This window comes from Humulus lupulus, chromosome 6 (assembly GCF_963169125.1).
Source record: "Humulus lupulus chromosome 6, drHumLupu1.1, whole genome shotgun sequence".
Classification (NCBI taxonomy): domain Eukaryota; kingdom Viridiplantae; phylum Streptophyta; class Magnoliopsida; order Rosales; family Cannabaceae; genus Humulus; species Humulus lupulus.
In genome coordinates, this window is record NC_084798.1 from 166,062,975 (window position 1) to 166,079,244 (window position 16,270).

The window sequence follows — 16,270 nt, forward strand, 5'->3', positions numbered from 1 at the left end:
AAGATAAATCTAGACCTATGATTCTCAAAGTTCATCATGAGTCCTCTATGACACATGATAAACTCTCAAGATAAAACTTCAATGTTTATCTTGATTTATTTACTTGCTAAAGCAAGAAACACTTATTTGAAAGTAACTTTCACTTGGTTGCTTTCTTTTATATATTTCACAAAATAAAATGTGAACACAAATGTAATGTGAGAATTTCTCAAACAAATAATCACAAATTTTCAATTTTAGTTGTCTAAATAATCTCAAAATCACTTAAACAACTTTTGTGTATTTCTTAAGAGTCTCTTTGAGATTCTTTTGAAAACATCAATTTGACATCCATTGATTTTCTCATCAAGATCAAAATCAAAATGTCAATTATTTTAAACACTTTAAATCAAAGAAAATAAACCCTCATTGATTTATTTAAACACTTTGATTTCTTATGTTTTTGTTTAAAATTATCTCCTCATTGAGATTAATTTAAACATATCACCATCTTTAACAAAAATGAATAAAGTTCTCTTTTATTCACCATTGGTGTAAAGATTCAAAATTGCTTCTCCAATTTTAAAATGTCTCCTCATTGAATATTTAAGAATTATTGTCACTAAATAATTATCAAATATATTTCATTTGACCACACTCTAGACTATAAGTCTATTAAGTCAATATGTCATCCCATAATTTTTTTTTAATCCACTTTGATCCATTTTTCTTGCAATGGCAAGACACTTATGTTGGAAAAAGCTTATACAGGATCTTTATTTATTTTCATGTATATCTAATATTAAACAAATTAATACAAGATAGCCTAAAACATGTTTCTAAAATTGAATTCAAAGAGAAACAAATAATATAATACTTACAGTATACGCAGCGGAATTAAGAGTCCTTCCTTCAGTTTCTCTAACTCTTGTATCCTTTCTGTCGCAGAGTATTATCAAGAAACTGAACCGATATTCTATTTTCTTCACAATCTTCCAATGTATCCTTAGAACCACCTAGACTAGTTTGGGCAATTCTCAACACATGAGATAGATATAGAGAGAAGAAGATAAAATAACAAAGTGGCTTAGAAAAGGACTTGTGTTTAGAGAGAATCTAAACTATCAGAAAATTTGACTTGTGACTTGTCAAACTTCTTTTTTGACTTCTCTCTAAGCACTCCTTTTATAGACTCAATTATTCCATTTAATTTAATTAAAAAATCAATAAAATAACAGCTATTTTGAAGCCCTAGGTCGAAATTATCATGGGCTATAGGCCCATGAAATTTCCCATTTGATTATAAGCCCATTGGACTTAAAATCAAGACCTGTATTATTTTCTATTGATTTAATTAATTAAATAATTATTTAAATCCTTTATCAAATTAATTATTTATAATTTGAACCTTGATTTAAATTTATTTATTAATTTAGATACCAATTTATCTTAATTAATAAATCTGCCATAAATTCTCTTTTATTCTAAAAAATACACAACTCTGTGAAACTATCCAAAATTGACATGGTCAACTTTGATAATTCTAATTGATGATTAAATCAATTAATTGAGACTATCTAGATGATTTTATCTAAGGTACAATGGGGACCATGGGCCTATGAAATCAAGCTCTAATAAGTTATCATAAATCTAACAAATAAATTTACTAACTTATTAATTCCTCGTGACTCCACTATAGACTCGGAATTGCACTCTTGAATTCATAGAACGCTCTATAACAAATATAGATATGCTATTAATTATCCATTGTTACAACCATAATTGTCACTCAATCCTCTATAGACGGTCTACAATGAGATAGGACTAAAATACCGTTTTACCCCTCATTGTATTTTATCCTTAAAACACTTAGTTCCTTGTAAATGATATTTCAGTAAACTAATTTAATTACTGAAATGAGATCTCTATCATTTAACACCTTGAACCAATCTAAAAGGAAACCATCATTTCACTTCTTCATCAGAAGCTATAGAAGTTCATATCTATGATTAACACTCCCACTCAATTATACTACCAAGTTCCCAAGATGTAAGTATGGGCTAGTCCGTAGGGTAAGCTGGTAACGAACAAGTCAAAGAACTCAAGTAATACAATCAGTTAGAATACTAACCACTCAGAATTGAGATTGAATTGATCTATGGTCAACTATATGATATGACTAGAATAGATAATAACGGTATGTTTACTTATCTTATCAACTGTCAATATCGGTCCTGTCCGATGTAACAAATACATCCGATCTTATCTACTTTGCTAATGTTCTAGAAAGAACATAACACTATAATGTGTAAGTAGATCACATCGTAGATTGGCAAGTGAGTGTAAATCTGGTGCACTGACTAATCTTAGGACTAACTTATTTTGAACATATAATCATATTTATATTCCACTGTGATTACATCACTATAAATAAGATTAGCTATATGCTCAGGATTTAATAGAAGTTTATATTAAACAAATAATCATGAAAATAAAACATGTGAGCAAAGTGATTGACCAAGTCAAAAAATGATTTCTATTCTTTTATTGATAATAAAATGAGATTACAAAGAATTTGAGTTTTAATTAGGGCATAAAACCCCAACAACTTATCAAAATATGTAACCCCCTTAGGTTCATCTTTTCTTATCTCATAATTGAGATGCTCAACACTTTAAATGAGAATTTTAATTTCCAAATAATACACTTTATTCACCAAATAAATGGTAACTTATTACATTCTAATGATATAGAATAAAACATATTATCATCTCACAAATATTTGAAATATAATTTCACATTGTTGTCAACATAAATGACTAATATCATACTAATATGTCTCTTTATTAATATGAAAACATGTATTACAAATATCATACACATATGATTTAGCATTTCTATTGATTCACAAAATCAATATATTTATACATGTCATATAAAACTCATATAGTTGTCATTCTAATAATTTCCCATTAACACAAAATAAGACAATTCTATGACATGCAAGCATATTACCCAATAATCTACTAGATTATTTACACATTGATCACATATAACAAAAACTCAAGATATTATATTATCTTCTAATCTAACCACTAAAACACAAAGGAGATTAGAAAACAATGAATCTCATTTATAAACTTTTCTTCTTCTCATTTCTATCACTATAAGAAAACCATTCGATCTTCTAAGAAAACAAAGAAGAACATTACCTTATCTTACCATCTTTTCAAAGTTGGATCTTCACAAGATCTCTATGGTTTCTCCTTCCATTGAATAGAAATTAAGCTTTTGATTGTTAGAGAATATATATTATTGCTCAATGGAAATATGGGAAAACCAATATACAACTCTATGCAAAAAATACAATAGACAAGGTAATTGATTAAATAAACATTACAACTCAATTGCTCAAAATACAAGTAAATATAAAGATGTAGAAGAAGAAGATTACAAACTCAAAACAATATTAATACAAGTAAATAAGATCAACAAGATCAAAAGAATGAAAATTTAACCAATAAAAAGAACAAACTCTCACACTACCAAAGTGTAGAGTAGTGGGGATCACCAACTTGAACAAGGTTCAAAACTTTTGTCCAAAAGCTTATTTCCCACTATTCTCTAAGCACTAAGGGATATCTCAAGGAAATAGCTCTATGGAATAATCAAGTCTCTATGGTGGATTTTCCAGCCAAGTGCTTTGTGGATGGAAAATGGTGTGTCTTACAAGTGATCATTAGGCTCCTATTTATAGAGTTTGAGATACCCCTTTGAATTTCAAATTCCACCAACCCCCATGGCTGTTACCAATGTTTAATTGGATGTTTATGGAATTAAAATAGAGATTTGGGAGTTATTTGGGATGTTAGAACCATTCAATTTGGAAAAAACTGAAAATTCACATAGGCTGTCAGCCTCACTGGCCGCGACCAGGATCATCAGTGGTCGCGGCTACTGGCCTCTGTCACCCAGGCTGCGGCCAAGGAAAGATAGTGGCCGCGGCCACAGCCTAGTTTCAGCACAAAAATTGTCATTTTCCAAATCGTTCCAAAACGTCCCAAATCCTTTGTTAAAAACATGTCTCAAACAGCCATATTTCATTATGGCTTTATGAAATCCAATCTAAAATATCTAACATATAATATACACATTATTGGGTAATATTTGGGAGTTACAAATTTGTAACTAATTTTATAACTCCAAAATATGTCACATTTGGGCACACACATGTGTCCAATTTTGGGACTCTCAAAAATATGTTACAAGGTGTGACAAATCACATTTTGTCACATTATTTAATCTAATATTATATTATATGAAATAATATAACATTGACCTCCTTGATGTTCATAAGGGTAGCTAATCCTTGTGAACTCAAGCAATGCCTTACAAGGTCTTCTTCTTTATTTGTAAGGGGGGGGGGGGGGGGGGGGGGCTCCTTTTAGGATCCTGATATAAGGGGTCCCTTTAGGATTCTCCTGATATAAGGGGTCCTTTTAGGATCCTCCTGATAAGTGGTCCTCTTAGGATAAGGGGTCCTTTTAGGACCCTCCCGATAGAGGGGGTCCTTTAGGATGAGGGGTCCTTTTAGGACCCTCCTCTTTGCTATATATTTTGCCCCTAAGTGGTTGGCGAGATTTATCTCGGCAAGCACTTTGATCATTCCATTCATGCATCTCGATAATCATCTTGGTTAAAGAGGAAATTTTACTACATGTTTGTCTAATGTCACATCATATTCATTGGAAGCAGGTGAAATACATGGTAACTTAATGTGACTTCGTTCTTACATCATATTGCGGAATCTAATTTAGCCTCCTACGCCAAAGCTATTACATTAGACTTGCACGTTAGAACAATAACACTCTTGCCTCATACATGGGGGTCTCATTGATAATATTTTTTTAGATGCTCCACGTTCCATGCTCTAGGTACCATGGTATCATCCAAGCGTGCGAGCTTGTAGGTGTTAGGGGGCACAACTTGAGCAACTTGATAGGGCCCTTCCCAGTTTGCTCCCAACACGCCCGCGCTCGAATCTCAAGTGTTGGGCAGGACTTTCCGCAACACGAGATCTCCAACTCTAAACACTCTCTCTCGCACCCTCGAATTATAGTATCTCATGGCTCGTTGCTGATACGTGGCTAGCCTCAGTTGTGCCCTATCTCTCTTAGCTTCCAACAGGTCCAAATTCCCAGCCAATGTTGCGATATTGGCCTGGTCATCATACGCTTGTGTGCAGATGGAGTTAATCTTCATTTCTATTGGAAGGATAGTCTCGCAACCATAGGCTAAGGAAAAATGCGTCTCTTCTGTGGTGGAACGAGGTGTGGTCCTGTAGGCCCAAAGCACATTGGGGAGTTCTTTGACCTAGGCCCCTTTCAACTTTTCCAACTTTGTTTTCAAATTCCTTTTTAGGATCTTGTTGATGGCCTCCACTTGTCCACTGGCTTGTGGGTGTACCACAACGGAGAAAATCCTCTTGATTCCCTTTTCCCTGCAATATTCCTCGAATACTCCTCCTTCAAATTGCATCCCATTGTCGGAGACTATCTTGTAGGGTACTCCAAACATGCAGACGATAAATTTGTTGACGAAGGTGGTGCTTTACTTAGCTGTTATGTTGACTAGAGGTTCTGCTTCCACCCACTTAGTAAAATAATCGACTGCTACCACCGCGTATTTTGCTCCTCCTCTTCCTGCTGGCAACGCTCCAATCAAGTCAATCCCCCACACAGCGAAGGGCCACAGACTGGTCATGCTCACCAGCTCATTTGGTGGTTGTCTGTGGTAGTTTGCATGCCTCTGGCACTTGTCACACATTTTCGCGAAATCGCTCGCATCATTTTCCATGGTAGGCCAATAGTACCCCTGGCGAATGGCCTTTTTTGCCGTGGACTGCCCCCAACATGATTTCCACATTCCCCCTCATGAATCTCTTGCCAAACTTTTACAGCCTCTCCCTTATTTACACACCATAGGAGCGGGGTAGAGAAGCCTCTCTTATATAAGACCCCGTCTACTAGGGTGTATTGGGCAGCTTTGTAAGTCAGCCTGCGGGCATCTTTTTTGTCCAAAGGCAAGACCCCATCAGTTAAGTACTTCACGATGGGTGCAAATCATGACTTCCCCAGGCTATTGACCATATGGATCATTTCTTCGGATATGCTCGGCTTGGAGAGGTATTTGACCGGGATGGACTGAAGCATGTCTTCGTCTCGAGTAGAGGCAAGTTTTGCGAGTGCATCAGCGTTTGTGTTTTGCTCCCTTGGGATCTGTTCTATGGTGCATTTTTTGAACTGATCCAAATACCCCTTCACCTTGGCAAGATATGCAACCATTTTTGGGCCTCTAGCTTGATATTCTCCTTTCACCTGGAACACCACGAGCTGTGAGTCGCTAAAGACATGCAAATGGGTTACCTTTAACTCCCTAGCTAGCCGCAGGCCAGCCAACAGTGCCTCGTACTTTACTTCATTGTTGGAAGCTTCGAATCTGAATCTCAAGGCACAATACATCTTGTGCCCCTCAGGTCCCGTCATTACTATGCCAGCGCCGACTCCTCCTTCGTTAGATGCCCCGTCTACGTGGAGGCTCCATTCTTCAGGGTACTTTTCCTCTTCATGCGCCGGTTCATTCTCTTATATTTCTCCCTCCTCATGGGGTCGGTGTGCAAACTCGACTATAAAGTCTGCAGGTACCTACCCGTTGATTGAGGTCCTTGGGGTGTAAGTGATGTCAAATTGACTCAATTCAATCGACCATTTTAACAACCTTCCCGAAGTTTCCAGTTTGTGCAAGACTTGAGGCAAAGGGGTGTTTGTGAGCACCTCGATAGCATGAGCATGAAAATAGGGCCTCAACTTTCGAGAAGCCACTACCAAGGCGTATGCCAACTTCTCTATTTTCGGATACCGGGTTTCTGCGTCTACCAGCCGCTTGCTCACGTAGTACACGGGTTGTTGATGCTTCTTTTCTCCTTTAACCAGGGCGGCACATATAACATGTTCCGATACGGCTAGATACAAGTACAACCTTTCCCCTTTTTCTGGCTTGCCCAAAAGGGGTGGTTTTCCAAGGTGTTCCTTTAGCTTGGTGAAGGCTTCCTGACAATCATCATCCCAAGAGAACTTTTTGCTCCCTTTTAGGATGTTGAAAAAAGGGAGGCATTTGTCAGTGGACCTGGAGATGAACCTATTGAGAGCTGCTACTCTCCCTGTTAAGCACTGCACCTCCTTCTTACTTCGTGGTGGGATCATTTCTAGCAATTCCTTGATTTTTTCAGGGTTAGTCTCGATACCTTGGGAATTCACCATAAAACCCAGGAACTTTCCTGATGAAACTCCGAAGGTGCACTTGAGCGGGTTTAGCTTCATTCTGAACTTTCGGAGGGTGTCGAACATCTCCATGAGATCGTTTGTGAGCTTTTATGCCTTCTTTGTCTTTACCAGCATATCGTCCAAGTATACTTCCATATTCCTTCCTATTTGATTTGCAAACATTCTATTCACTAGCCTTTGATAAGTAGCACCTGCGTTCTTTAAACCAAAATGCATCACTTTGTAGCAATAAAGCCCCTTGTCTGTTATGAACGAAGTGTGCTCTTCATCGGCCGAGTTCATGGGTATTTGGTTGTACTCAGAATATGCATCCATGAAGCTAAGTAGCTTGTGCCCCATTGTGGCGTCTACTAACTGGTCTATCCTAGGAAGCGGAAAGCTGTCCTTAGGGCATGCCTTATTGAGGTTAGTAAAGTCCACACAAGTCCTCCACTTTCTGTTGGGCTTTGGGACTAACACTGGGTTTGATACCCATAGTAGGTAGAAGGCCTCTCGGATAAACCCATTTGCCTTCAACTTGTCAACCTCCTCTTTTAGGGACGTGTATCTCTCTGGGTCCAGTGCTCTCCTTTTCTGCCTCACAGGCCTTGCTTTTGGGTCGATGTTCAGGTGGTGGCACATGACCGCTGGGTCTATCCCTACCATGTCCTCATGACTCCAGGCGAATACGTCGAGGTTGGCTTTCAAGAATTCTACCAGCTTCTCCTTCACGTCACCCATAAGGTTTTTCCCTACCTTCAACTTTCTCAACAGCTCATTCATGACCGTGACTTCTTCTAACTCTTCTATCGGTTCGACTCTAGGTTCCTCCGTGACTCATGGGTCCAACTCGTGTGGTTTTGCGCCTTCATGCACAGCCATTGCCATAGGCACCGAAGGCTTCGTGACCGTGCGAAGGGATGCGTTATAGCATTCCCTCGCTTCCTTCTGCTCTCCTTTCACACTTGATATTCCCCCGGGAGTTGGGAATTTCATAGCTAAGTGATACACAGAAGTTATCGCCTTCAATTCTCTTAGGGAGGGTCTCCCTAATACCGCATTGAAGGCTGAGGCGCAATCTACCACGACAAAGTTGACCATTATGGTAGTTTGTCTGGGTTGTTCTCCCATGGTGAGGGCTAACTCAATTGCCCCTAGGGGCTGTATTGAATCTCCTGTAAATCCATACAGAGAGGTAATGCAAGGTTTTAGGTGCCGGATGTTTAATCCCATTTTTCTCCAAAGCTAGCTGATATAGGATGTCCACAGAGCTTCCGTTATCCACTAAGACACGATGCACCCTCATGTTTGCAAGCTGGACAGTCAATACCAAAGGGTCATTATGGGGGAAATGTACACCCCGTGCGTCTTCTTCGGTAAAGGTTATCGAGTCATTCTCACCCTTCAAATTCTTCGGGGGACGTTGCTCCAAACTTAAGATGCATGGGGGTGGACTTCGTCTGGCTTCCCTAGCATATTTGTCTCGCCCTTTCCTTGATTCGCCTCCGAATCCTGGTCCTCCGAAGATGGTCCTAATCTCTCCCTGCACCTCTGGGGCTACTTCCCGTGCCCGTGGTGAGGATGCCCCTTTTTCCGGCCTTTGGTTCTCTTTTTGGACGTATATGCCCAAATGTCCCCTACGTATAAACTCTTCGATTTCTGCTTTCAAATGATTGCATTCTGCAGTGGTATGGCCGATATCTTTATTGTACTGCCAGTATTTACTGGGGTATCTTTTTGACTAATCTTTTTTCATCGGCGGGGGCCTTCTGAAAGGGACCTGGTTTTCATTCGTGACGAAAATATGCTCCCTCGCGTGGGTGATGTCAGTGTAAAAGGTGTAGGGGCCTTGCCTGCGCTCGTCCGTGCGCTGGGGCTTCCGTGGCCGATCCTCCCTTGTTCCTTCATAGACCTTCTTATTTTTTGCATCGCTTTGGTTCTCCCGAATTGAGGACTTTGGTGGGGATTGGCCTTTTCCAGCCTTAAGGCTCTCGTGACCATCCTCTATGTGAATGTATTTCTACGCCTGCTCGTAGAAATCGTCCAAATCTATGACCTCTCTCTTGAGCATGTTATCCCATAACTTGCTTCCCGGGCACTCTTCGGCCGTGATGGCGATTTTTAGCTCGCTGTGGGTCAAGCTCCCTACCTTGGCCACCTTCATATTGAACCTGTGAATGTAGCTCTTTAGACTCTCATTTTCTCCTTGCTTCACGTTAGCAAGGCTGGTGCCCGGCGTTGTGTAATCATGCACGACGTGGTGTTGCTAGAAAAACTCATCAGAATATTGTTGCCAAGATCTGATGGACCCTGGTCTAAGTCTTTTGAGCCATTTGTACGCAGGTCCTTTCAAGGAGACAGCAAAGCAATGGCTCCTAGCTCTGCTACTAATCCCCCTTAACTTCATCAGATCGTTAAATGTGTCCAGATGATACTTGGGGTCTGTGTTTCCTTCATATGGGGTCATATGAGGCTCCTTGAAGTTGGCTGGGGGCCAGATGGCCTGAATTTCCTTAATGAAGGGCGATTCATGGTCGAACTCGTCCTTAATTTCTTGTCCTCCAGATGCGGTGATGATCTTGCTCCGGAGGCTCCTCATTTCGGTGTTCAAGGAGTCTCTCAATGTGGACGGGTTGACCTTTCCTTTTCCTTTGTCCTCCCGGGGTGCCATAGGAGGCATAGTCCTTTTATCTGACCTTCTCTTATTGAGCTCTTCTCGCAAGTCTGGGGGTGTCTCCTTTGACGTGACCTCGACTTCACTACGTGGGTTAACATTGTTCCTCTGCTTTTGCCTTTGGGGTTGCTCAGGCAGTCCGGGACGTTCGTGGTATTTTGTCTGGGGGGTATTACTGGTAGAGAGCCGAGTTCTCCCATCGTCCACTGGCATTGTGGTTTCTATCCCCTCTTGTCCTTTCTCTTTTCGCCTAGGCAGAGGTATGCTCGATTTTCCTTGTAATAGACCATTTAACACCTCTTGCATGTTCTCCAAGGTGTTTTCTAGCATTTGGTTCTTGCGGTGCAGTTCGCGTATCTCTTCTTCATAAAATCGAGATTTAGAACTCGAGCTCACAGAGTGGACCCAGGGATGCTTGTCAGGTCTGCGTGTCGATGGGTCTGGATCTTGCCGGCCAGAGTTCGGCACCTGCGGTGGCTTCTGGAGCGGGAACTCGCCGGCATCTCTTGCAGGGACAGTTGCTGACTTTGGACGATTCTCATCAGGCGGGATGGTTGGGGATGAGGTCTCCCTCTCATCTTCGTGGACCTCGGGCTCCTTCGGGGCCTCCACATTTCTTGGTGGAGGGGGATTCTTCATGGAGGCCTTCAGCTGGTCTCCATCAAGGTGGACCTCCACCTCCCGTGGCTCTCTCAGTCGCTTAGAGCGTCTTGGCATCTCTTTATGCCAGAGTTAATGGAAGAACAATGGCTTGGCATTTATCCTTCCCACAAACGGCGCCAAACTGTTGACGGTGAGAACTCGTCAACAAAGTTAAGTTAGAAAAATCAAAGTCTATTGCTTATCAATGAAGAACTTCAACTATATAATCAGAAACTTAGAAAATAGTTGCAGAAGAAAAATGGGGAAAAGAACTTGTATTCCTTTGTTGTCTCAAGCCACAATGTTTTTCCAACCCCCCTCCATGTGGAAGTGGGGTTCCCTTTATAGTGGGCTCTAATGGCCCCTGATACATTTTGGTCCAGGGGACCAGATGGTACATAAGTACATTGTCAGGAGAGTGGTCTCAAGGGTAGTGGTGTTGGCTCCAGTACATGGTCAGGTTCCCTGGGGATGTCTCCACTACTTATTTAGTACGAGTGTCAGAGGAGTGGCACCGGGCGTAGTGGTGCTGGTGGTGGTATCGACTCTGACATCTGGTTAGAAGCATACAGGCCATGCCCCCTCTCCTAGTACTCCCACTACTTGTCTGGCATGAGTATTCGGATCAGACATACGGGGTCTTAAAGGTCGTACCCCGTACAAGATCGTACTGGTACGATTCTTTTGAATTATACTTGGGCTTTTACCTCTAAATGTTAGGGTCTCCATAAGTCTTCATAGGAGGCACCCTCTTAAGGTGTAGGGTGTGAGACACTTGGTGCACGCAGGGGTCATGGCGCGAAATGGGGCTCTTGGGTCCTTGGCACAAGGCGTCCAAAGCACCTCAAGGCCACCCACGAGATGTGGGTGATAGGTGCGCGAGACGCCCCCTCGCAAGGCCTTGGTGGCGCGGCCTTGATGGCGCGAGACGCCCCCTTGCGAGGCCCTGGTGGAGCGACACTGATGGCACGAGATGCCCCCTTGCGAGGCCCTGGTGGCACGACCTTGATGGCCCGAGACGCCCCCTCGCGAGGCCCTGGTGGCGCGGCACTGATGGCGCGAGACGCCCCCTCGCGAGGCCCTGGTGGCGTGGCCCTGATGGCGCGAGACGCCCCCTCGCGAGGCCCTGGTGGCGTGAGATGCTCCTTCGCGAGGCCCTGGGCAGGCCCAGGGCACGCGAGACGCTGGACCATCTGGGCAGGCGCGCGAGGCGTGGCCTCGCTGCGCGCGCCGGGAGGAGGCTGGCGCGAGACGATGGTGGCCTGAGGGCATCGCGGCTCAACCATGTATGTAGGCGTTCATGGGACCTAAGCACGTACTTTGGGTCTTTTACAAGCATGGAATTTTGAGCATCTACATCTATCTAACCTCAACTTTGTTGTGTTATTCTATTGTATTTTTATTGTTAGCATTGATGATTAAATGTTTATAAGTTCATCTTATCATCATTTAATCATTTAGTTTCTTATATTCAAAATTGACATTTATATTATGAATATATTATTAAGATTAGTATTCATGCTTTGAATAATATTCTTAATTAGCACTTAGAGTTTTAAATATTGAATTATTTTCATTATTATTTGTTGATTTGAAAAGTATAAAGCTATATATTTCATTGGTACCACCTTCTAGCCTTAGGATGGTTGAAGCTCGTCAAAAAACAAAGTCAAACTTCATGGCGGTGCAACCTTTGACTGCGTGTGCAGCTACGTCCAATGTCATTTAGCTATGAGATTTTGGCAGCTACTCTTCCAATCTAGATGGCACATGTGGTGGTCGGTAACGCGATTTGACCATAACGATGTGGAAAGACAAGATATTTTTGTAATTAAAATAAAAAATGCAAATATTACATTTAAATATTCTACGAAAAAAATCATTTATAGGACTTTTCTCATCCTTGAGCCTTCAAACAAAACACCAAAAATATAAACCATTAAAACATGTGGTTATTTATTAATTGTGACAGAAATAGAATTAATATATAAAAGGAGTAAAAAAAATTAATAAAAATTATACTAATATATATAAATAATTTTAGAGGAATAAATATATAATTATCCACACATTTCTATTAATTTTTCAAAAATACATTTTGCCAAATTGTTGAAGAAAAAAATTAGAGGGTCATGGCCACCCTACCCCTAACTCAACATAAATACTATATTTTGTAGGAATGAAAAGGGAGAGGAAAGAAAGTATAAGACAGAAAAGTGAAAAAGAAAGAAAAAAAAAAGATGTTTTGTGTACAGAAAAAGATTGAGTGAGCCAACAAAATAAATTTCTGAAGAGAATAATTCTACAAAAATACATAAGTGTGAAATTATTAAATGTAAGGGAATAATATTTTTCACAAGATTGGATGATTTAAATTAAGTAAAACACACCATTTTATTAGAATGAAAGATTGGAAGAGTTGAGCATAGTAGAATACACTTTGTAGAGCTCCTAGCAATGAAGAAATCGATAGTGTCCAATGACAGTAAGAGCTTGACAGAGCTCATCGTCGTAGACAAGAGCTCAAAGTTAGTCTGTTGCAGAGAAGAAGTTTGAAGAGCTCCTTGTCGATGGGGGGCTCAAATGATCACATCTAGAAGAAGAGCTTGATTTATTTTAGAGTAGAATTCAATAGAATTTATCTGAACGTATATAGCTCATAAGGGCACCATGAAAGAATGTTAGCTTTAATTAAACACATCTTTTAATTAAGGATGGTAGACGAAAGAATAAACGAATGATGAGCAAAAGAACAACGAGAACAAAGGTTGACAAGATGCTCTGTCGTTGAACTTTTAACTAGTTTGAAGATGAGAAAAAGAACGTGGAAATGTGTTAGAAGGGTTGACACGTGGAACATTCAAGATAAAACCTTCTATCTCATTCCTTATTATTTTCTCTATGAATGGTATATGAAAGTCTCATTTGGGAGACCTAGGAATTATTTTTATATTTCTTGTTTGAGGAAATTGGAGAGTCAAAGATTGACTTAAGCATCAGATAACTTTTTTGCAGGTACTCTCCCTTTGGTTCAATTTTTCAGTTATGTTGAAGAACACATTCGCAAAGCTGATTGAGCCAAGTGAATGTGTGTTTCAAGGCTACGTCAACAATCCTTAATAAGAAGATGATGATCTATCAAATTTTAGTAAGTTGTTGATTTGGGAAGATTTTAACCCAAACACTAAATTATTTAAAATATATATATATATATTAATAACTTAAAAATATAATAATTTTTCAATAAATCAATTTTCTTTCCTTCTTATATACCAAACAACAAAAAAATAAATATATTTTCCTTTCTGTTCTTCCAATTTTCTATCACTCCTGTATTTTCTTACCCTTTTATTCTCTCTCCTTTCAACCAAGTATGGGGGAAGACTCACTTCACATTTCTACTTTTACTAAGATAACTTTTATATGCTAAATCAAAACCCAAACCCAAACCTAAATTTTATAACAGGGATTATGAGTATTTGTATTGAAAGATTAAGCAACAAAAAGAAGAGCATACCATCAGAACAGCGTTTGGCTGTGGCCAGCCTTTGGTCTAGGGAAGATTAAGCTACATTCTTTGTCATTGTATTATAAAGACAACTTAAAATGTAAGAAAATAACAACTGAAAGTAAACAGATAAAAGCTCTATAAGTTTTTTTTTAAGCCTTGGTTAAATTGAAGTTGTTGAATTGTGTTGGGATATTTATAAGCATTTTTGGGTAAAAAGAAATAGTTGGTGGGTGGTGGGAGTGAATCAGAGACTGATGTTAAGATTGTACTGTGTAGAGTTTGATGGTTTTGCTTTGAATTCTAGGTCTGTGGGCACTTGTAAGTTGTTTTCACCAAGAAACATGTTAGTCGGTTGCCATTTTCAGATTTTATTCCTTAAATGCCCTTGGTTTCCCGGGACTGGTCTGAATGTTTGTTGAGGGCCTCAAGGTATTTTTGATTACCCATTTGTTTGTATCACGACTTGTTTACTAATGTTTCTGAACCAAACACAGAAGACAAGAATACATGAGCAAAAGAGGTAACCTTATTTTGAGATAATTTATTCTGAAACTCTTCTTTTTGATTATGGAGATTTTTTTTTTCCTTTCAAAATTTTTATGGAGATAATAAGCTGAATCCACTGGTTTAAGACAAAACTGGCCAAAAAATCATGGATCGTACAAATGTGGAGTGTAATCTCTTTTTCAATATTATTAAAAAAAAAAAAAAAACTCTTTTCCGAAAATTTATACTACTGCTCTATTTCCATTTATTAGTGTACTTCGATGAATTCATTTAAGTATACTCATAAACTAAATAAAGGTTATATATATTTAAAGAGCTTCTATATGTTTTTTCTACTCTTTTTTAATTAATTAATTCTTTATTGAAAAAATAATTAATTTTTTCTAAATATATATTTTGACAAATTATATAAATATTTTTAATAAATATTGATCAATAAAAATATATTTCTCACACACACTCATGACTGATCTGATACATCACTACTATATAATTAAATTATCAATGTTAAAAAAATATTTTCTTTTATATATTTTGATATTTACAAACATAAAAGTTATATATATATTATATTTTTAATGATGTAAGGTTTATTTTAATATTATTTATTTTTATTTTATCTTTGAGAGAATCTACATTTAAATTTTGTAATTTTTTTTATTTTTAAAAATTGTTATGAAGTATATCCAAGAAATTTTATATTTAGTATAATAAAGCATATGTAGGTATATAATTTTTTTTTTATATCTCTTTTATATAAAAAGTGTCGATAACATAAATTCTTAGTTTTAACAGTTTGTTTTGTTAATTTTAACGGAATATTCTAAATATTTAATGGATTATACATTTAAAACTAATTAAAAATAAATATTTATGAATTATATTAATATATATTCAAATATTATAATATAAATTTAAATTCAAATGTTATAAAATATAATTATTATAATAATAAATGATATAAGAATAGATATTTAATAATTATATTAGTATAAATTTAAATGTTAAAAAATATTATTATGATAATAATATATAATCATATTTTTTCACTAATTATATTAACATGAATTCAAATATTATAAAATATTATTTAATACAAGACTAAATATTAAATACTTATATTAATATAAATTTAAATATTATAAAATATCATTATAATAATATATAATACATAATCTTAATTTTCATTAAAAAAATTATCATTTATGTTTAAAAAAGTTATCATATTATATATATATATATCTCTAAAAATCATAAATAATATTTTGGTTTAATTATTAATTTAATATATTTATGTCATTCTTTTATATATAATATTGTTTATTTATTTAAAATTTATATGACAATGATACAAATTTAATAAAAAAATTAACAAAATTTATAATTAAAACTAAGCAAACGTGAATTTGCACGTTGCTTGTATCTAGTGTGTGCGTGTGTGTATATATATATCTTCTATATAATAAGTGTGTAGATAACGAATTTTTTTTATTTTAACGGTTTTTTATTTTTTTAATGTTAACTTTAACGGAATATTCTTATATTTAACGGTAGTTTGTGAACACTTAAACTTAAATAAAATAAAAAAAATAGTTACAAAATAAATAAAATAGAATATTTTTGAGATATTTTACA

General features: G+C 37.6%; 1 protein-coding gene across 1 annotated transcript in view; it reads right to left on the bottom strand.

Annotated features, from left to right (window-relative positions):
- LOC133785645 (early nodulin-93-like) overlaps positions 1 to 14,174 on the bottom strand; it is a gene marked incomplete at its 5' end in the record, with an annotated part of 40,937 nt that extends 26,763 nt beyond the window's left edge. Inside the window, one exon of the mRNA XM_062224866.1 lies at positions 14,135 to 14,174. Coding sequence (XP_062080850.1) covers positions 14,135 to 14,174 — 40 coding nt within the window. The remainder of the gene's footprint in view (positions 1 to 14,134) is intronic.
- Positions 14,175 to 16,270: the final 2,096 nt, after the last annotated feature.